This window comes from Plectropomus leopardus, chromosome 23 (assembly GCF_026936395.1).
Source record: "Plectropomus leopardus strain MGB_pleo_1.0 chromosome 23, ASM2693639v1, whole genome shotgun sequence".
Lineage (NCBI taxonomy): Eukaryota > Metazoa > Chordata > Actinopteri > Perciformes > Serranidae > Plectropomus > Plectropomus leopardus.
In genome coordinates, this window is record NC_142198.1 from 14,306,347 (window position 1) to 14,329,370 (window position 23,024).

At 38.0% G+C, this 23,024-nt stretch overlaps 1 protein-coding gene and 1 long non-coding RNA gene across 7 annotated transcripts in view; one reads left to right on the top strand and one right to left on the bottom strand.

The window, feature by feature from the left end:
• Positions 1–15,144, bottom strand: gc2 (guanylyl cyclase 2). 2 transcript variants are annotated; one of them, XM_088073846.1, is made up of 24 exons: positions 14,725–15,144; positions 14,513–14,641; positions 14,248–14,427; positions 13,946–14,063; positions 13,066–13,367; positions 12,838–12,969; positions 12,260–12,363; positions 11,770–11,888; positions 11,193–11,277; positions 10,803–10,899; positions 10,068–10,184; positions 9,267–9,347; positions 8,999–9,175; positions 8,550–8,706; positions 8,319–8,468; positions 7,887–8,035; positions 7,431–7,594; positions 6,316–6,508; positions 6,047–6,221; positions 5,284–5,382; positions 4,399–4,493; positions 4,228–4,313; positions 3,216–3,316; positions 2,071–2,209 (listed from the first exon to the last, which is right to left on the bottom strand). In XM_088073846.1, exons 1-23 carry the CDS (start codon positions 15,142–15,144, stop codon positions 3,217–3,219), a joined length of 3,429 nt encoding a protein of 1,142 aa, XP_087929972.1. In that variant the 3' UTR covers positions 2,071–2,209; position 3,216. The 2 variants fall into 2 exon arrangements, with proteins under 2 accessions (XP_087929971.1, XP_087929972.1); XM_088073845.1 differs by lacking the exon at positions 3,216–3,316 and having other exon boundaries at positions 1–2,209.
• Positions 15,095–23,024, top strand: part of LOC148185668 (uncharacterized) — a 21,532-nt gene continuing 13,602 nt past the window's right edge. For all 5 annotated transcript variants that reach the window (XR_015775753.1, XR_015775757.1, XR_015775755.1 and 2 more), the window contains exons 1-2: positions 15,095–15,230; positions 16,399–16,546. This is a non-coding gene — a long non-coding RNA (uncharacterized LOC148185668). The remainder of the gene's footprint in view (positions 15,231–16,398; positions 16,547–23,024) is intronic.

Here is a 23,024-nt window from a genome sequence, read left to right on the forward strand (position 1 = left end):
TTTACCAGTTTATAGACGAAATGTCTTTAATTCAATTTTTTGCTGTTTTTAGGCAACAAACTACATAAATGACAGCTAAATAAAAGAGCTGTTTTACTTGCTTTAAGACTTACATGCCTGGCAGTGACAAAAAGCTTTAAACATGAGTTTCTACCATAGTTTGGGGGGTTAAACTTAAAGAAAATATGCAACATTTTACACTTAAAAAACACTTGAATGAATATGCAGTATGAAATACATCAAAATATATTTGTTAAACAATACAATATTTTTGTGGCTTGTCAAATATTTATATAAATTACAATTTTGAACATGCAAAATAATTTTATTCACGTACCTCGTTTGTTTGTAATAAACTGAAAAATGTATAATGAACAGTAGAGGGCATCCAGACAGATAAAGACGATAGGACAGCGCCACCTGCAGACTCACAAACTGCATCAAGAGAAACTCCGTATAGCCCCACCTACAGTGTTTGATTGACAGGTGATTTTGTGAGGTGCACATTTTAAGAGGCTTCAAAAGACACATAAGGGCTTCTTGTGTGTACATGTGTATTAGTGAGTAATGTAATCTGGGGTGAGAGGTTACTAAAAGGGGTCTCAAAATAATCTGAGGGGTCATGATGATGATGATGAATGGGATAAATCAAACAAAAATATGTTTTTTTTCTGACTTTTTTCACAATAATTCCCACATACAAGTTATTAAATCGACGTGTATGTGAGTTGGAGTCAGTTAAAACTTGTATGTATATTCTCTCTAGAATTTAACAAATTTAATGAATGATAGTAAAGTAAAGGGGATTAAATCTTTAAAAAAGAAGAGATTTAGTACTGTTAATGGTTATAAAAGTGACAGAAAATATAATGAAATTATTCAATTAATACAATAAATAAAAATAAATAAAAGATTGTGGTAGGCTGCCTGTCCGTTAATGGATTTCAAACAGACAACCACACACACACACACACACACACACACACACACACACACACACTGAAGATCAACTGAGATAATCCTGCAAAGCTTCAGCATGCCATCTGTAGTTCAAACAAAGTTTGTTCTCTGTTGCATCACCAGAGGTCGCTGTGGGTTCATTTAAAAATCACTGTCACAAACACAGAGATCTCTACACCTAATTGAAGCACCAACAGATTTATTGCAATGTTTGGCAGGCAGGTTTGGTCACACAAATTAAAAGAAATCAACACTGCTATAGAAAGGAAGAACCTAAAATAAAATGTAATTACTTACCTATTCAGGATAATGTCCAACAATAAGCAAAAAACAAATAAACTTTGAAATTGAAATAACTGCCTAATATAAAATCACCTTTACATCAAGACAGGTGTTTTAAGCAAAATAAACCATTAAAACAGAACTACAAGATGAAAAATTATGGAAATTAAGTCATCAAAATGATAAGCCCTCCTTCTAATAAATCTCTCTCCTTTTTTAAACATTAATTTTCAGTTTATTTTCTTCTCACTTTTTACCAATTTCTTGCTCACTGCCTTTCCCGTGTTTTTGAAGAGAATTAAAACTTTTTGCTCAGGTTGCAAAGGTTTAAATACTTGTGAGAGGCGTCTGAAAGCAGCACAATAAAAACGGATGTCCATCCAGGTTTCAAAGGGTTAATTTTCTCTCCTCACTTTAAGTTCCTCCTCTCCTCCCTTCAGACGGAGGAGCAGGGAAGCAAAGGGGGAGGAAATGAACGAGAGATTAGGTGCTGCTGAGTGACAGTTTGTGTAGATCCCTGCTCTGCTGAGTCAGCACTCCTCTGTGTCTAAACATAGACCCACGCGAGACAGCATCTCCTTGACTCAAGCCGTTAATACACACAGACACACACGGTGATAATCCCAACTAACACTTTCACTAGCCTCCTCTCTCTGGAGGAAACTTTCCTCAGTGGATGATCACAGGCAGGAAATGTATTAAAGGAATATCAGGATGATTCTTCATGTCTGCATCAGTTTTAAGTGATCAAAAGGCTTAATCTTAGTGCTCACAGCTGAGCCCACAAGTGAAAATCCAGTCCAGGTAAAGTTGTAAACCATAGGTTAGTCAGTGGTGGGACATCATGACGTTGTCTTCATCATCTGGCGTGCTGACCTGAGTCGCGACACGGACATGAGAGATTTTCTTCACCGCCTTGTGAAACGCACGCTTCACGTCCTTTGACTCACCTGTTGCGATGCTGATGCTGAGAGGAGGAGAGAGGATGGTGGAGGCAGAGGATAGAAGGAAACAACAATTAATGCTGGATGAGCATCCCAAAAATGTAAAAACAAAGCAATCATTAGCTTTAATACGCTGGAGGATTAGGGCCATGTCAAAGAAAAAACTTCTTAGATTTCTGGAATTAAGTCACAATATAACAAAAATAAAGACATACTTTTATGAAAAAAATCTCACACATTTATGAGAATAAAGTTGATTGATTAATCCATAAATTTACAAGAAAAAAAAGTAATAATATTATGAGATTTAACTCGTAATTTTATGAGAAAGTCACAGATTAAGACCAGAGAGTAAATTTACGAGATTTTCTCAAAATTTTTATAACTTTTTTCTTGAAACTACAACTTAATTCTTGTATCAATATCTCTTTATTTTCAGAATCTCCTTTTTTTTTCTTACTATGGCCCTAATCCCAAATTGAAGGCAAGTGAACAAAACTTGTAAAGTAGAAGAACTGAGTTTTGTCAGTGACCAACTTATCAAAAGAGTGATTTTTTTTCTATTATATGGACAAATTCCCATCTCCCTCATTTGAGATGACTCTAGGTGTCTCTGTATTTTATTTGCATTTACTTGTATCTTGAATAGTAACATGACCCACAGAAATTTTTGACGCACAAACCAAGACAAGGTCTGGTAAAATGGCAAAACATAAAAAATTTAACCTATCATGAAAGAATTTATTTTGAAATTCCAGCTGCTGTGTCAAGATGGAAACAAAACACCTCTAGGGGTCTAATTTTTAAAATAAAAGCAAATTCTTGTCCCAGAACCCCAAAGTTTGACCAGCTGCTTCTTACTGTGATTTCCTCCTTAACTTTGAACAGGTCACGTTCAAGATGAAACTAAAATGCAAACATGCTGCAGCGACACCTCGAGACAGTTCATGCTAACAAGCCAAAGAACGAGTCATATTGCCAACCAAGTCAGTAATGTTATACATTTTTTAAAATAATGCATAACATTACCTCAGTTTTTCTTCTTTGCAAGCTGTTCTTGTTGTTGTTTCTCGGCTTTTCGTTTCTTGTACTGGGCTATCTCGGCCATCTGCAGCCCGTGGGCCGTTTGCCTGTTGGGACGAAGTGAACAGCGTGAACACAACTAATACACACAGCTACTGTCGAGGTCCACTGATGTGTATCTATGCAGGAGGATGCCTTAAGATTGGGCTGTCACAACATGATCACTGGCAGAAACACACAAAAAATAGCAAAAAAAAAAAAAAGGAAAAAAGTTCAAGTAAAATTACCTGAAGATAAGCACAGTAAGTAAATAAATAAAATAATGAAAAACAAAAGCAAAGTAGAGAATTACCCAAAAAGTGCTGAAAAAAGCATTTATTTTATGTGTTTTATAATAATTTTTTTTTATTTTTAAATATAAAATTATTTTATATTTAGTATAAAATATATTTTAGTTTTTGGGACATGTTTTCCCATTTTTTTAAAGATAATTTTCTAATAATCCTTTCATCTTTTTTTAAAGCTAATTTGTAGGTACGCTGCTTTTTTCGACCACTCCTCCATGTTTTTCTAAAGAAATCAAACCAATTTTCTCAGGTTTCAAAGGGTCAAATAGCATGTGAAGGGCATCTTCCCAAGCTTAAAAGGGCTTGACAAGATAGTTTTGCATTTTTAGGATTATTTCCGAGAATAGATTGATACCAATGTCATGTTTGTGGGTTTAGTTTGGGGCAAGAGGCTGGAGACGATTAGCCTAGCTTTGCATAAAGACTAGAAGTGGCGGGAAACAGCTTGCCTTGCTCTATCAAACGTCTCTTAAAATGCTCTATCACGTAACTCCACGTTGTTCTGTTGTCTGCCAACATTTGAGTGCCTTCAATACTAGAATGGCTTCAATGGCTACATGTGAGGTGTGCAAAAGTGACCACTGCAGGACTGCCAGGCAAAAAAAGCAGAGGAGAAGGGGGGCACAGAATAAAAAGAGGAAGAAGAACGAATAAAAAAGGACAGTTCTTACCCTGACTTGACCTCTGGAGGAACAGGAAGAGGTTTGTTAAATCCCTCTTTCCCGACAAGCCAGTAGGTCTCCTCTACAGGTTTCCCCTGAGAAAGAGAGACATACACAGAGTGACAGACTGAACTGCATCCACCTGCAGAAATCTCTGTTGTCGTAATAAAAGCGTCTTACCTTCACTTCTGTCCTACTCCTCAACTCAAGCTTGTAGCCGAGATTTAGTTCCCGCAGGACCTTTACTGTACTCTGGTGGACGTGGATCCTGTAGGCTGCAACAAATAGAAAAAGAAAATGGCTGTTGTAATTTACAGGTAATAGGGAGTGAATAAAATTAAAGCTAAAAAACTTAAAACTTACAAGAAAACATGCTTTGTATCGTTTCAAAATATAGGATTGTGTCATATGACAACATAATATAAATCATTATTAACAATAGAACTTTGACATTTTTGACTACTTTATACTTCTACATCCCACACAAATATTGTACTTTTTATTGTGTACTTTTATTTTTAATATATTTTGATGCTAATACTTTTGGACTTTTACTTAAGTAAGATTTAAAATGCACGACTTGAGTATTTTTTCATTGTAGTATTGCTTTTTTTAATTAAGTAAAAGATCTGAATGCCTCTCATTCGATTGCCAGCTAATAATTACTTCAATATTTGGTCAATATGCTGATTATTTTCTTTGATTTATTGTTCTGGCTATAAAATATCAGACAGTGATTTGATCACTTTGCTGACTTTATTGGACCAACAGTGCAATGCAAAATGTTTAGTTTATTATCATATGACAAAAAAATTTAAGAAACTTAAACTAGCAAATGCTTGTTATTTTTAATTGAAAAATTAATGAAAAGATTGATCAGTTATTAAAACAGTTGCTGATCCGTTGATCTAATTGTTTCAGCTCTACAATTCTTTAGACAATATTTTCCCAATTGTTAACCGTCTTGTCAAGTATTTAATTCACATGATCAGCCCGAAACATTCATGTCTGATTGTTTTATTCTTAATCGGTTATTGTTATTTTTTTTGTAGGTGTGTAACTTACGCAGCCCGCTGGACTCCATACGAGAGGCGGTGGTCACTGTGTCTCCAAACAGACAGTAACGAGGCATGGTGAGACCTACCACACCTGCTACACATGGACCTGTGACACACACACACACACGCACACACACACACACACACACACACACACACACACACACACACACACACACACACACACACACACACACACACACACACAAAGCTCTTACTTCTTGTAGTCTGGGTTTGTTGGAGACCCTTATTTTACAACATGGTCATGCAGTTGTGTATCCATTATCCAGTATCCATCCATTATTTTTGTGTATTATTGCTTATATACAACAGTACTGAAACCAACAACACAATGCTAAATTATACTATACAACAGATCCTAATATTTTGTCACTGTGTTCTTTTGAATCGATGTTAACCTGGATGTGATTTAACAGTGTGAGTTATGTAAAAGAGGGTCAAATATTCCATTATTTCTTATGGTCAGTGTTTAGACTTGGTGTGTTTTATATCACCACTTGAGTGATGTTCAAACTTTTTACCTGTTATTTTTAGCCATCCATTTAGGCTTTTCTACTTGCCAAACAAGTTCAAGTATTACAACTAAACACTAAAACCGGCTCAAAAGTTACTCACTTTGTGTTATTCAGTTGATAAACAATATAAAGATTAAAAACAACATAACATTTGATTAATGGCCCAACAAAAAAATGTAAATATGATATTGTTACTTGGTTGAACTATTATTTTTGCGCTCCTTCCTGCCTCACCTGTGTGCAGTCCTATACGTATCCTGACAGGAACGTCTGGCATATGTCTCATTTTAAAGGTTCCCACAGCGCTCAGGATGTCGAGGGCCATGTTGGCTATCTCTGCAGCATGGCGGTTGCCGTTAGGGACAGGAACACCTGACGCCACCATATAAGCATCACCAATAGTCTCCACCTAGATTAGAATAAGATAGAGTGAGTGACGGTATGATTAATTTACAGTTAATGCCACAATATAAATACAATAGATAGAGTTTAAAACACAGCACCTTGTAGACATCATGGTTTCCAATGATGGCGTCAAAGATCGTGTAGAGGTTGTTGAGCAGGTCGACCACCTCGATGGGTTCGCTGTTGGCTGAGATGGTGGTAAAGCCGACGATGTCGCTGAAGTAAAGCGACACTTTGTCAAAGTACTCAGGTTCGACTGTACCGCCGACCTTTAAAGCCTCGGCCACAGACCTACAGGAGGGACGAACACATGAGTTTGTGATGTATTAAGGTCGTAGAGACGTGTAGAGATGACTCTCAAGGTTATTTATTGTCTGTCTAAAACAAAACAGCGTTGAGTACTTGACACTACATTTTATTAAATCAGATTTGGGTCTATTTATTTATATCCCCTGTAACTACTTTGTATCTCCTTTTTTTAAAAAAAAAAATGCTATTTTTTGTTTTTTCTTTGATAGTTTGCCTTTTTATGTTATGTAAAGCATGAATACAAAAAAGTTTAAGTCATGAATACTGTGATTCCCACCTTAAACCGATTACATTCTTTTTTGTGAAAACAATTTACTTTAAAATGGAAAAAAATGTAAATAGCACATTTTTCAGAGCATATATGTTTTTTATGACACTGAGCTGGCAATATCAAATACATTTTAAAAAGACATTATAAACGGAAAAATTATTATGTGAATAAATTGTATAAAAGGTAAATGTATCAAAAGGAAATGCGACATTATGAAAATGTTATTGGAAAAGTCCTATTCTGAAAAAGGGCAATAAAAACAAAAAAAGGACAACCTCTTCAATTATGAAAATATGAATGATATAACATTGCAGAAAGCTGTTTTGTAAATGAATTTATACCATTTACACAACTCATGCATGTGGTTATGTTTTTCATATTTCTTTATAAAACACCAAACACTTTTGGGCTCCATTAAAAGACACAGCATGCACATTTTCTGTAGTATATGAGTGTATTTTTGATTTATGTACACATTTATATAGAAAACAAACAAAGTTAGTGGAAGCAAACAAACAAATTAACACGCAAATTACCCACAATGTATTTATGTTTATGTGTGTATATATAATTGACCCATTGTGTTTTTACCTGTGTAGGTTTGTTTTGTATGGGGTGTGTTTTTTAACTCACGGAGGAAGCATCTGTGTGAGCAGCTTCTCCGTTTTCTGTTTCTCAATCTCCAGCTCCTCCGTTCGCTCCCTGATCAGCTCCTCCAGGTTAGACGAGTACTGCTCCAGCATCCTCAGCATGGAGTCTATGATGTTAGTCTTCTTCCCCTTGTTAATGTTTTTAAACTGAGAAGACAGGAAAGAAGGTAAAAGTACAAAAAAAAAAGACAGAAGTTGAGGTTTAAAATAATAATCAAGTATAAAAGCTCATAAAGCAGTATCAGAAAGAAATGAATTCCCAAACAATACTGATTCTCAACTTGATTTTACTACAGAAAAATTGACCATTTTCAATCCATGTTTGAAAACAATGTAAAAACAACATTGCAGCATAATTTTCTAGCATTTAAAGAAAGATATTTTGTTCAAAATAAAGCAAAATATAGTTATGATGATGACCCAAAAGCTTTCCACCCACCTGGTCGAAGATCTCATCAAAGGTCGGTCTCTTCTCTGGCTGTTCGTTCCAGCACTGTTTCATCAGCTGGATGCACTCTAAAGGAGCGCAGTCTGGACTGACCACCGGTCGACACAGAGGAGGAGGCTTACACAGCTTCTCTATTATGTCTAAAATACAGAAACATCAGCTGTAAAATGAGTGATCATTGTTTTTTAGCCGTGCAAGCGGTTTGGTGAAGGGATGGCCTGTTTAATATGCAGACATTCATGGTGCCCAGAGGATGACTCCTGATGACTGTGGTGAAATAATTGTTCATCCATTACCACAAACAGATTAAAATTTCACATCTAACTTCAAGACAGCTTGTTAGTAAATGAACAGTAATTGTAAACTTAAAAAAAGTAATCAGAAAAACATGTTTTTTGTGTGTGGGGGAAGTTGCTATCTTGCCTGTGGCAGACAAGTCCAGCATGCAGAACGGAGGCCCTCTGACCACCACCTCTTGCATGATGATGGCGAAGCTATACACGTCTCCAGCTAGACTCCCGTGAAGCTCAGGCTTCCTGCTCCTCAGGATCTCTGGAGCCGTCCACAGCAACTCTGGAGCACACACAGCTGCATTAGTTTGCTACTGTGGTGGAAACTTATACAAATGGTTTGTAATCTGGTGTGTTCTCTCACCGTCCGCAGGTGGCTCCATGTAAGGGAACCTCTGTGCCTCCAGAACCTCGTTGTAGCCATAGTCCGTGACCTTCAGGACAAAACGCCCGTCCACCACACAGTTACGGGACTTGAGACGAGTGTGGGACACTCCGCGGTGGTGGAGGTACTTCATACCCTGAGACAGAAAACAACCAAGTCAGAATATTTTCAGCAGTGGAGGAACGTAATTACAAAATTGAGGTACTTTACTTGAGTCTCCTCTTTTCATGCCAATTTTTACTTCTATTTCAAGGCATCACAACATTTAAGACCCATTTACTTTATAAAAATACTTTTTATCTTAAACAAAGAAGAGCTTATGAGATCAGATCAACTAAGACGCAGGTTAAAACCAGGTGGACACAGAACCTTAAACAGTCCGTGCATACCCTAAATATCCCATCTCCCATCCCGCTTTCTTTACTGACCTTTATTAAATCCAGTAGCAGAGACGACTTAAACATCCAGTCGAGTTTGACGTCGTCATTCAGGAGCAGGTCCTCCAAACTTCCTCTGGAGCAGAACTCGGTCACGATGGCGAACACGCCGCAGTCGTGGAAGAAGCCCAAGAAAGGGTTAATGTTCTCATGACGCATGTCCTTCATCTGCAGCCAAGAAACAAAAGTACCTCATAATGCTGGTTTCTTTCATTATCTGTGTTTTTCATGACTTGTGCTTTACTTGTCACTTAGTTACCAGTTCAAACACAAGGCTTGTTTTGGGGTTGATGCTGCTAAACGTCCCATCAGGAAGTCTCTTCAGCCACGCCCAGTCACCCTGGAGGAGAGAAACGCCAAACATCAGGTACTCTACGTTTCTTACCTTAGCTGCTAAGTCAATATGCCATATAAGTTTTTTTTGTTATTCAAATGGAAAGATTTGAGGTTGACAAAATATCCCCAAACTGTCAAAAGTTCATGATGGCGAAACTATTTCTGTTTCAACTGACCTGTGAGCATCAGTTTGGTTCTATCAAATGGTGGCAGAGGCTTATTTAGTTGCCTGTTATTTATTAGCTATGATGGCTAAATAAGTCCCATTTTAGTAGTTGACCTTTGGCCCCTATGAAGTCATTTGTGACATGATTTGAGTTAAAACCTGAATTACTCTGAATAAAAATGTTACAGTTGACCACTGACAAAGTAAAACAACAAAGTTATAGTAATGGAGCTGTAGTCAGTTTTGCTAAAAAACGTTTTTTACATTTCTGCGGTGAACTATTTTATCTGACAGCTTCATTATTCTGATAAAGTGCATTTTGCAACTTTTTTTTAAAACCAAAATTCTACATATATTTCCATTGTAAATCTTGACTGTAACTGTCACATCCTAATTTTCAAATAGTCTTGGTTATTCTGAAAAGGAATGTTTGCAATGTATCTGCATTTGAAGCTAATAAGAGAAAAATGCGGGGTCAATTTTAATTTAGCCTTTACGATCTAGAAAGGACTGATAGGAGTGTGTTTTACATTAATACAAAAATACATGCTGTCTCACCTCAAAAATGACAACGTTGGAGTTCTCGTAGGTGGCTGGAGATTGAGTTGAGACTGGCGACGTGATGTCTGATACGCTCCTCATGCCGCTCGCCCGGCTGTCATCCAGACTCAGCTTCTATAAAAGCATCAAGCTCAGGATGTGAGGGGAAAGTTTATAATCAGTTTTCTTGTTTGAACTACCTGTTAAAACCTCTGTACAGTGGTGGAACAAGTATTCAGATTTTTTTAGGTTACTTCATAAACATTTAAAATAACAATACTGTGATGTAGAAGTTCTAAAATCTCAGTAAAAGTACATATGCATAATAACAAAATATAAATATAAGAGCACTCAATATGCAAAATCGCCAGTTTCAAAATAATATATATCATTTTACTTAATCAAAGTTAATGAACGATTAATGCATGTATCACTTAAATAATGCTGCCACTAAAGGTGGGTGAAGTTCATACTGTGCTTAATCCATAATAGTGAGTATGTTTCATGTTAACAACCTAAATCTGTAAAGTGTCTATATTTATAAAATAAACATAGTCAAGTAAGATTAAAACAACAAGCACCTCTAAGTTGTACTCAAGTACAATAAATATATTTGGTTACTTTCCACCACCATTTAGATGTTCAAGAAATGGGGATTTATTTAACTGAAATTCATCAACACATCAACATCTTCCTGTAGTTTTACTGCTACAATGATAACATCAAGTATGAGTCAATCAGACAGGGGCTGACCTTGTTGCTAAGCGACGGGTTGATGAATGTGACATCAGCCAGAGTCAGCAAGATCCTGTTTGGACCCTTAACCAGTCGAATTTGATTGATGCGTCGCCTAGGCAACAAGAGACAGCAGGGTAGACTGTTATGAACTCAACTGTTACTTACTGAGAGCTGTAAGTCAAAACACAGCTTTTTTCTCTTTATTACAAAGAATCACAAAGGTCATGTGTTTTTAATAACTATTTTCTACCTAGAAACAATTTAGTTTAATAAAAAATAAGAATAAAATCTGATGATATTTTAAACCATAGAATACAGTGATATTTATTTATTTTTTATGTATTTATTCTTTAAACTTTAGAATAAATGCTTTAAAGAGCAACATGACTTCCTGTGACTTTGTACCTGATGCAGTAAATAAACGCCATTGCAAAAACAGAAGTTGACATGGCTCCGAAGAACATGCTGATGGTCGAGAATAGATCCACACCTGGAGCAAGAAAAAAGGGTTTTTAAGTTTTCGATGTAAAACACTTTAAAGTGAGCCTTTTGTTTTTAAAAGATCTTTATTCTTTTAAGGAAGATAAACATGTTATGACAGAATATATTAGAGCCTTAATCTTCACAAAACAACCTGAAATAGAACCCCCTCACAAAAAGAAAATGTATTAAAAAAAAGTTTTGAAAAAGGTAAAAAAACAAAACAATTTTAGAAAATAGTTAGAAATTCACCCAAAACAATAATTACAAAATCCCTAAGGCCTAAACATGTTTAAAAAATTGAAGAACATCAATTTTAATCTTAATTCAGGGTCAGCATTTCAAATGACTTTGAATTGCTAACTCTTTTTTTTATGTACGCACATTTTCTTGGAGTCCAATGCAGGTATATATTTACTTGTAGAGCCAAGCCATTAAAAATATCAATAATAAACTAAAACATCCAGCATTTACAAATGGATGCAAGCTTTAGGTTCCTTACCCCCTGAGCAAATGACTCCAGGAGTAAACCAGCATGAGGAGTCCTTCCTGGGTCTGTAGCCATGAGGGAAGTGGATTTCTCGACCCAGGAAACGCACCATGCCGGCCTCCATGTCAATGCTGTCATTAATCAATATGATGATGTTAGTACTGCAACAATAATAAATCCGATGGCACTCCATTCTTTTGGTATAAACACAGTTAAGAATATAATGCAACTCAAACTACAACCTGAAAAATGTTGGCATGGGCCTTTACTTCATCACTTTGGCCGCTAAAAATCTTTGCACTGACACTGCAGAACTTTTTTTGTGCTTTTGTACCTTTCACCCACATCACTGTGATTCAGTTGAACAAAACTTAATTTTAACTTTAATTTTGAAGTTTACTGACATGATCACAGTCTGGTTTGACTTTCTTTAACCTAACTTATGTCACTGAATATTTCATTCATTCATTTGCTTCTCTCTCTATCCTCAGTCCTCATGTACCTGTATGTTGGCATCAGCTCCCAGGAGAGTCCGTCTGTGTCCAGTATGAGGTATTCCAGCAGAGCAGCTCCAGAGTCGTTGATTTTGACGGGATGGCTGAAGCCCTGCAATGTAAGTAAGATATGCATTTGCAACAATCCCTGTTGTTTTAAATGGTAATGGCCAATTCTTTAACCATAGTTTGGTCTAGTAAACTATCAAAACTAATATTAGAATTTGCTTAATTTCCTCATTCATTCTGGGGACGGTCTCTCATCAATGCTGCACCGAACTGCTTTAGAAAAAATACATTTTTTTGTAATTTAACAGAAATATGGCCTGCTAAGAAGAAGCAATACAAGTGCTCTAGTCTGAGAAACCTTTAATTTAATGTTTTATTATATATAAATCATTTTCATTAAGGTCCAGTGACACTAAATCGCTAGTTAACCTGAAGTTAACCAGAAAAAAGCACTTTTAGGTGCAATTATTCTCAAATCCTTGGACTGAAGCCCTTAGCAGTAATTCCATTGTTTTCCCCCTAAATTGTATCTAAACAAGTTACAAATACTGTGTCTTATTTACAATCATCTTAGTACCTGGAAGTCCAGGTTGCGGGTGTGTCTTGCCAAGTTTCCCCCAGACATCCACACCCCAGCCTGCTGAACACGATGCACTGCATGAGCCATGATGAGGACGGAGCTGTAGATGGTGCCAAAAAGTGGAGAAACCTGCAGGACACACAGACATATTGAGCTGCCTTGCTCAAGGGCAGCTGAACAGCACACACATGCCACCGGTACAGTCTTTACGATCCCATGCATCACCTGATGAGGCTTCAGCGTCTTGGCCACCTCCCCTCTCTCCATGGCCTCGCTGTAAGCCTCAAAGAAGGACACCTGAGGTGAGTTGATGGTGACGGTCAGGACGGCGTCGTAGGCCCGCAGCAGTTTGCTGTTCCTCTTTAGAGCTGGGTAGGTGACGTTGCGATACGGCAGGCTGTAGAGCAAAGTGTCATAGGGCACAAAGACCAGGGAGCCATCGATCAGCTGCATGTCGTAGGCCGTCTCCAAGAGCTGCTTCTGGGCTCCACCGCCAATCAGAGCCGAGTGCATGCAGAGGATCACAACTACGGACATAATATTGAGGTGTAGGTTTAAAGTTTCAAACACTGAGTAACTGAAAATTTAAAACAATAAGGGAGAAAACAAAAGGAAGACTTCACCACCAAAATGAACGTTTGTATATCAGTGAACCATGGGTTAAGTTTATGAAGAAAGTTGTTAGTTTCACCCATGCCTCCAAGGACCAAAGAACCCAAAAATGAAAAAAAAAACAAAAAACCTGATGAACGGAACTTTTAGGGGTCCACATTTAACAACAGTAAAGCTACTTCAAAACTTTGTTTCCAAACTGTCACATAACTTGTGCGATATAATCCATTTATCCAGTCATATGCTCAGTACTTCCAAACAGACAGACCTTTTCTGATATAGTTTTGCTGCTGTTAAACGTGGACCCCTTATGACTTCAGTTCATTAGGAATTTCATCCATTTTTGGAGTCTTTATTGATTTGAATCATGCAAAGAAAAAAATGTTTTCTTTACAAAATCAGTGTAAAACAATTAATATACAAATAGTTACTTGGGGGTGAAATATTCCTCTAGGGAGAAAAAGTGGGGTACATAGCACATCGTATTTCGTACCTCGTATTTCTCTCATCTTGCGGAGCTTGGTTAGAGTTCGCCTGATGCCATGAGGTGTGTTCTCCATAAAACTGACAAGTCTGACTGGGAGACCATGGCTCCTCAAGGAGTCAGCTACCTGTACGGAACAAAGGCAGGCACGTTTCCCATATATTTCATGGTAAATTAGGTATTTAGGTAAAATAATAAAGTGTGGCTTCCTCTCTGTCATCAGCTATTTTGGATTTATCAAGATCTAGGCAGCTACAAGAAACCAATAGCTGTTTGTTTTTTTTTTCAGAAATCTGAGAAAATATCCAAACCTTGGTGGCCGTCTCCACCCAGATATCTTCTGAGGAAGAGATGATGCCGATGTAGGCCCACCTGAAGTAGTTTATGACGTTGAGCAGCACCCAGGTGGGCCTCGACATGGAGCGAGCAAAGGTCGGGTGGCTCCGAACGTCGTCCAGCTCATAACCAACACAACCCCAAGGAAACAATGCCTGGAGGCGGAGAGTAAAGGAGAAAATGGACATGTTATGTACACACATTCCTTTAAAACTTAATCCACTAAGAAACACCACCTACTTTGTTCCAGCCTTTGCTCAGCATTGACGCAGTATCACAGTAGCCGGGATTGGCTGGTCCAATGTATCCTGAGGCCTTGGTATGGAAACCAATGAACGCCTCCAGTGCCCTTGATGTCTCACACGGCTCCTTAAAGGTGACAATAAACCCATAAATCAATCAATGTTTTATCAGTCACATTACTTTTTGACTGATGGAGATGAGATCAGCACCTGCAGCACAGAATAGTCGAACGTTGCGCCGTAGGCCAGCGATGGGTCTTTGTTGATGCGGTTGACAGCGAGCTGTGCTGCCACACTGGGGAGGGCTTTGGCAAAGAGAGGGTCACACCCCCACGGTCCCACCACCCCGATCCGAAACCAAGCTGCATGAGCTGGGCTAGGTAGAAAACACAGGGAGCCCAAAAGGAGCAGGAGAAACCTTAAGAGGCTGTGGAGGGATGGAGGGAGCAGAGGGGAGAAGTGGGATAAAGCTGAGGAGGAGGAGACAGAATAAAGTGCGGGAAAGAAGTGATGATGAGAAGGAGGAATGGAGGATGGGTGGATGTCAGGAGCTTTGTCTAGTGTCTGCTTGCATGTTTGAGGTACGAAGAAGATGAAGGCACGTCGCTGTGAAAGCATCTCAAGGCTCATCACGTCCAGAGCTCACAAGGACCTGGAAAAGATGGACCGAAGGTGCTGCTTCCCTGGAACAATGAAGGATTTGGAGAAAAGTAAAAGTAAGTTTATTTTGTAGAGATACACAACTCAACTCGTATCATGTGACCTACAGAAAGACATTCAGTGACCACTGGACAAATTTAAGTGTGAGTGATTTTAGTTTGACTTTGTTTTTGTCAGGGAATCCAACTTTTACTTTCGGAAAAGTACCAAAATCTAAAATATACAATTATTGAGGACTGACATTAGAAGTTTTGCATTGAAAATCCTACTTAAATAAACAAGTATTGTAAGCAAAATTTACTTAAAGTATCAAAACTTGAAAATTGACCCCCATGACTGAGAATTACATAATACTAATGCATCAATCTGTAAGCAGCATTCTACTGTTGCAGAAGGTTGAGAGTTTGGTCCACTTGTATGCCAACCTAAGGGTTAGGTCCTTCCGAAAGGTTGTCAGATCATTTTGAAGAATCTTGAGGTGATTAATGTGAGATTTAAAAAAAAGTTCTGAAAAACAAATCTGTTTTCTTTTTGGATACTTTTCTCCACTCTTTAGTAAGCCAGGGACCAAGCTAATTTAGAAATAGTGATGAGTGGAGAGCTGCTTTTCTGAGACTGCATCCTCATTGCTGTGTTGAAGTATATTTTTTCATGAAAGGACAAAGAAAATCAAGTTTCAAACATAAACTGGAAGAAGAATTGACAGTTTTGTCATGTGACTTTTCATGGAAAACAAAGTCTTTAGAGAGCATTTTTAGAGATTTTAGATAGTACCTGGCTCAGTCAACTACAACAGGATTGTTATTACTCTCATATCTGTACTGAATCTTTATCCTCATCTCATTTAGAGAAGAAAAATCCACATGACCAGGCCCTAAAATGTGTGGCTTCTATTGATTTGGCTTGTAATGTATAGAAAATACTCGATTTAGAGCATATTTAAGACCCTTAAGGAACTTAAATGTTGGTCATTATGATGAAAAATACGTATAAAGTAATATTTGTTTTTATGTCTGCAACCTAAGTCATGTCAGACACAACAACACAGCTTTCCTATAACACAGACAACTCGCTGGACTACCATCTTTTAAATTACTACTTTAATTTTACTTAACCATATTGTTAACAACTGGCATGTTCTTTGCTTTCCTGCTCATAGGAGTTATTTCATATCCATCGTGCATCCAGCCATTTCTCTTTCATGCCTATTATGATTTTTTTTAGGACTCCTACCCTGCATTGACGGTATGGACAGGTCGTGCTTCCTTCCAAGCCGAATCTTCTGCACCGAAGTGACACAGCGAGGGATACTTTCATCACTTCTTCTTTTGCTTACATCCAGAAGGCAGACAAGTTATCCATCAGGAACCAAGTGAGTATCACAATATTATACTGTATATACAGGATACACACATGTAACTCAGTTGGTGGAGTTTCTCAGCTTGTATATGTGTGTGTGTGTGTGTGTGTGTGTCAGACAGAGAGATGACCTAGAACAAGTATATGACCTGTCCTGTCAGATTATATCAAATCCAATCAAGACCTCTGTAGCGGTAAGCCGCACTTACTGAGGTGAAGTAAATTAACAATAATAATAATAATAATTTATTATTTGTAGGTTGGTGTAGCAAAAGTCTGTCCCAGTCAGATATGGAAATATATGATTCACTTAATCATTTTACAACTTCATGTGCAGACCAGATGATACGAGAGGAATATTGCAGCAGGGAAGCATGTAGTCCACTGTGTTTTAAATTTTATATTTTAGTCCTTTGGCCAACTGGCACACTGATATGAATACATAATAATGCACCATGCCCCTGCTGAATAAACAACATAATAATCTTTACATTACTTCTTTCTGATAAAGGCCACCCATGTCCTGTGGGAAAAACACATCTTGCAACATATTTCCACAAGTGAAACTCTCAGTTTGAGCTGTGCATGTCTGTGACCTTTTCCTCATTCATACTGTTAATGCTTCTCTCTAAAGCACAAAGCACAGTACTTCTCTGAAAGCTAGAGGGCAGCACGATACAGACACACAGACCAGCCTCTCTGATCTGTCTCTTGTACAGAAAACTGTTTGGTGTGTGGAGTTCTCAAATCCAGCTATAAAGCAGATATTTTTTTCCTCTGATCTCACTGAGTCCCACATAGTAAAAAGATACAGGGCGTTGTGCAATGTGATAGAACATATTGCACATTTCTGCAGGGTAAACGTCACTGTTTTTAAGCTAACAGGCTCACCCTCTCCTTTGGGGTTTACTGGGTTGCTATGATTCAAACATATTAACATTCAGTGTCAAAAACAAAAAAGTGAGGTCAATGCAGGATCAGGAGTAAAGGCTAGTAAAGCATATACATGAGAATAAACTGCTTCTGCGTCTTTTATATCAGTGGTTCCCAAATGGTTCAGTCACGGGTTCCAGATTTCTGTTAATTCATTACTTCAAGGTCCTCACATTGTAAATGATTACATATTCAATTTTATTTCACAGCATGTAAACAACACATTGGCTTAGGGCACAAAAAATTAAACATATTGCAAGAATAAACAGAAATGACACTTCAAAATAAAAGCTCTGTGTCAGAAATTCATTGTACTTCAAAATAAAACTTACACATTCAACAAACTGCAACAAACTTTTGGACCACGGCCCACCAGTTGGGAACCACTGTTTTATATTACTGGAGGTGAGGCCAAAGGCAACTGGATGATGTTTTGGAAATAAAGTTGTAACTTGACTCTCCCAACATTATGTCAAGACCAAAACGAATTGGTCCAGATGTGATGTCCTGACCTGCCAAATGAACCCTCTGACTCCATTAATGCTGCCGTACACATATAAACGCATACTGCTTTAACAATTTTAACAATGACAATATTTTATTTTTCAAAAACATTTTTATGTAACAAAACTTTGATATAAGATATCTGAGCAAACTCATGGAGATGGTACTGTTGTGATAACATGACTTATGTAAGGAATCGGTTGTTGATGAAGGCCATAAGATGTGGAAAAATCTAGTTACACAAGTCTAGTTTAAAAGTGCCACCACATATTTTAAAAAAGTATAGTAGTAGTACGTATACTTGAATGTGCTGGCATCCATGTTTGCTGCCTCTGTCAGCTGTTGATTAGCTGTCAGTGAGTGCTCATGTGTCTCAGTTGATGTGAGATATCTTGTGCAGAGGATTGTGGGTCAGAATGGCCAGAAAAGCATGCTGGCTTGTTCACTGACCGGATGCAATTAATCATATCTAGTATTTTTGGCATTCTGCATTTAACATACTATGTAATGGGACATACCAAATCATTTTTGGCATACCAAATATTATGGTACTATGCGCCTTTTTTTTTTTTAAGAATGCATGAGCCAGAAACGTTGGGAACCATTGCTTTAGATCATTGTAGGGACATTAAATGTCTTCCAACTTTACTAAAAGCAACAACATTAACACATAGGATGAGAAATTAAACATATGTTATATAAGGTCAGATCATTTTTTTGATATGTTTGACTGTGTTACATCAAAGGAAGCTTTAGTACTTTTTTGGTCTATCACAGAGTTCATTTCTACAGCAGGAGTTCAACCACAGGTTACTGTACACATCTAAACGGTCTCTTTATATCCAGGTGTTGACAGTTTCTGCCATAAGTAACTCTTTAAACTGATCCTGAGCTCTTTCTTTTCTGAATGGCGCTCATCTTTATGAAACGGCCACTTAGCGGTCACTGATGGAGGGGCCCCTCATTCTCAAGACTGACCGGCACCGCGGTGTTCAGAGGCGGAGGGGCTTGAGGGGCTGGATGGGTCACAACGAGGCCCCAAACTGGCTCTTGCATTCCATCAGTGGCGACAGCAGCTGAATAGAGTGCTGCAGGCATGACATTTTTCTGTAGGCCAGCGCAAAAGTTAGCATCGCCCTGGTTCCCTTGACAAAAAGCCTTTTGGGATTTTTCCATTGGATTTTGACATAAAAGACATTTTGTGTGGGTTTTTTTTTGTGGTTTTAGAGGAAGTTACATGCTATAAGTAGATGAAGAACAATCTCACAGTGATGTCAAGACTCACACCAACTCACTGGTGAGCAGCGTAATGCCACATTTAGCTGCTAAATTGCCTAATATTTTTCTCAGGAGTTGGTGGAGACCAAAAACAAAGCTAAAAGAAGTGAATTTTGGGCTTAGATTTATAGACAAAAACATGACTACAAATAAATGCCAATGTTGTTCCATGTCTGGTGGATAAAGCGTATAATGAATAAAAAATAGCCTATAGCATAATAATGCAGATATGAGCAACATTTTGTTGAAATGAAACATATTTTGATTTAGGGATGCTGTAATCTGTAGTGAACACTTGAGACCACTTTAGAATTTACAACAAGCAGGACATTTCTCATTACTTAGTTTTCTTCTTTTACACATATTACTGTATTTATTTAGCAGTCAATTCCACACTGACTTGTGTTGAAATATCTATTCAGTGCCTTTCTTTTCTTATGCGGTCCCCAGCTCCAGTCAGTCTAAAACCTTCCTTATCTGATGTGGTCTGTAATTTGACCTCACAAGAAAGGAGAAACGATGAAAAGTCAGAAATGCAGAGAAGCAGAGTGACATGAATGAAAAATAAGAAAAAAAAAGATAAAGAAACTGACCCTACCACCCAGTAACAACCACACACCCACACCACCAATGTAAATCCCTTAAACACAACATGAGGCTCTTCAACACAATCAGAGTCGAGAAGAATGACTTCTGTTGTGTCAGTTTTCTGAACCTCAGAGTCAACCTCTCTCACTGAGTTTTCCCTTTCTTGTAGGATGTCTTTGTAATGTTGATAAATCAGTAAGCATGACTCATCCTCCAACCCCTTTCTGCCTCCCATCTGTCTGTTTATCTTGGAGCGACAGAAAGATAGAGGTGTGTTGGCGTGTTTCTATACCACCTCTCTGGAAAAGGAAAATGTTTTAGTGGTAAACCTCCAGACTGGCTCAAGAGTTAACCTGAATTTCAAGACTTTTTCTCAAGCACACAGATGCACACAGGTTTCTGTTTCTTCCCTCCCATTTTGTGATGGTTGACTTTTCTTTTGGCTTCTGAAGCTGAATCACTCCATCAGATTGTGTCCATTAGGAAGCTAGCATAAATGGCTGAGAAGCAAATACACCATGTTGCTGTGGTTGCTGTTTGTTTGTTATGGCAACTAGAAGATCCCTAAAAGTTTTCTCTAATCTCACTCCTTGGTTAGAGCTGCATGGAAAGATTCAACATTTTCTTTTATGGACAACAGAGAGGCAAAGCACTGACATATCATGAACTAGATATTATAAATACATGCACTGATCAGCTACAAAACGAAAACGAATTGAAAACCACTGACAGGTGAAGTGAATAATATTTAAACTGTGTCTTACCACTGTGTCCCAACACTTTCTCATCCCAAATTGTCACATATTGCTGCTTTGTCATTGCACTTTCACATCTACATATTACGTGCCAGGTATCCTCCTGTGTCTGCCGTTGACATTCCAGGATGCTGACACCGGGAGACAGGGTTAGGTTTAGGCAACAAAAGCACAGTTAGGTTAGGTTTAAAAAAAACCCATCATGATTGGCTTTACATTCATAACAAACAGCAAGCCTTCAGGTGAAAGTCCGGGGTTTGTTGGACCCATCTACCGCTCCTCCTGCCCACCCTATAGGGAGTATCTAACTCCTAATATTACATAGTTACCAGCAGTGTTTCTACCTGATGCCATCCAGAGGCATATCATATGTCTGCGTCATTAACTGATGTGGTGCAGCCAGCCAGTGCCTGTAGTTCAGCCAGCCAATAGGGTTGAGCTTTTGGGGAGCTGTCATGTCATCCATCTTCATTATACAATCTATGATCACAACACCTGAAAAGGTTCCCTTTGGCCGTGTTATAAACAGTCGTTTTTTTTGGTGTTGTTGTCTGACGCTGAAATCACTGACAGAGCGGCAGAATTTGACTACTTTAAAATTAAAACAGGCTGATTCTCCTTTATTGGAAGTGGCCCCATGAGCTGAACAATGCACCCTACCACACTACAGAATAACTCAGGATTGGCCTGAAGGACATAACAAAGAGCTTAAGGCATCGACCTGGCCTTCAAATTCCCAAGATCCCAATCTGATGGAGCTTCTTTGGGATGTGCTGGTACCCCACCTCACAACCTACAGGACTTAAAGGATCCAACATCCTGGTGCTTGACACTACTGGATACCCCAAAAGGTCCTGTGCATGCCTTGACAGGTCAGAAGCCCAACCATGGATCAGACTACCTGTTGAGGCACGGACACAGGACCTCTGGAGTATCAGCACATCCCAGAGATACTCCATCAGATTGAGATCTGGGGAATTTGGAGGCCAGGTTGACACCTTGAGCTCTTTCTCATCCATCCGAGCAGAACACTGCACTGCAACGAGATGATCCATGGTATTCACCCATCAGTGGTTTTAATATTGTGGCCAGCACAATGATTACATGAGTTATGGGAGCAAAAGTTAAAAGAATATCAATATGAAATGAAAGTATTTCTGAGATATGGGTAATTAAGATATAGTTGTATTTCGTGTGGTTCATTAGGCAGTTCAGTTTCCAAGTTGCATTCAAGAAAGAAAATCAAAATTGCTTGTATTGGAAGTGTTCACATGAGTTGTAACAACACAGAATTTGTGATAAATCAGAGCATTTTAAAAAAAAACCCATTAGCTTATCTTACAAACATGATGTCATGATGAATGAGGAGTGAAGGGAACAAAGGCAGAGACATGGTTTAAAAAACAAAACGGTTGATAAAATTATAAAGAATGAGAATTGGACCAGCATTTCTGTGTCAAAATCCTTTAACAATGTATACTAATCAGTGTGGAGAAGCTGTTTAGTGAGAGATGTCCATGGGCAAGACACTGTTGGTCTGGAAATTCCTTGGTTTAAATGTCCTGCATAGTCTCAAGAAATGCTGTACGAGGAGGGGAAGAGTGCGGAAAAAGGGCGAGCAGGGAGTAAGAGGGGAAATGGGAGGCTAAATCAGTTTCCCACTGGGAGCTTTGGAGACAAAAATAGAGACACCAGACCTCAGATATGGTTCATGCATTAACTCTATACTGCCAGTCATGACAGAAATGAAAGGAAGAGGTCAAAAGGCATAAACAGGCAGTTGGGTCTTACTCAGTGGTTGCAGTGATAGTTTGCTGCTCCAGAAGTTTCACATGGCCTCACTTTCTTGCTAGATTTATACAAGATTTAATCTTATTTTCATTATGTGTTAAGTTTCATTTATATTTATATTCATTTGTTTATTGTAGTTTATTTGCCCAAATCAAGTTCAATAAAAAAAACAAACAAGCAAAAACTAAAATGAAGAAAAAAACAAACAATAATCCCTAATTTAACTTATTCAACATCATGAATTAAACGTAATGATAATTAAAAATATTTCAAAGATGATGAGAATGTGTACTTTATCATCCCATATCTGTACACTGCATGGCCCAAGTTTATGTTTTATAGTGCCCGGAGCCGTTTATCAGAAATAACGTCTTCACCAGAAAAACAAGAACATTGGTCTTTATTTTAAATGCCACAAAGTGACCTATATTTCCATTTATCTGACAAGGACCTTGAGGCAAAGGCAGAAGCAGAGTGATGTTGTTATAATTCTAAAAAAAAAAAACATGATTCAGCCCAGACTGTGATCATCCATTGCTGAAGAATATAACGTGATATGACTGAAAAATAGACTTTTCACCAATGTTTCCTTGAAATTTTAAATTAAAACTCAAAAATGCAGACTGAGTAATGTACCATGCA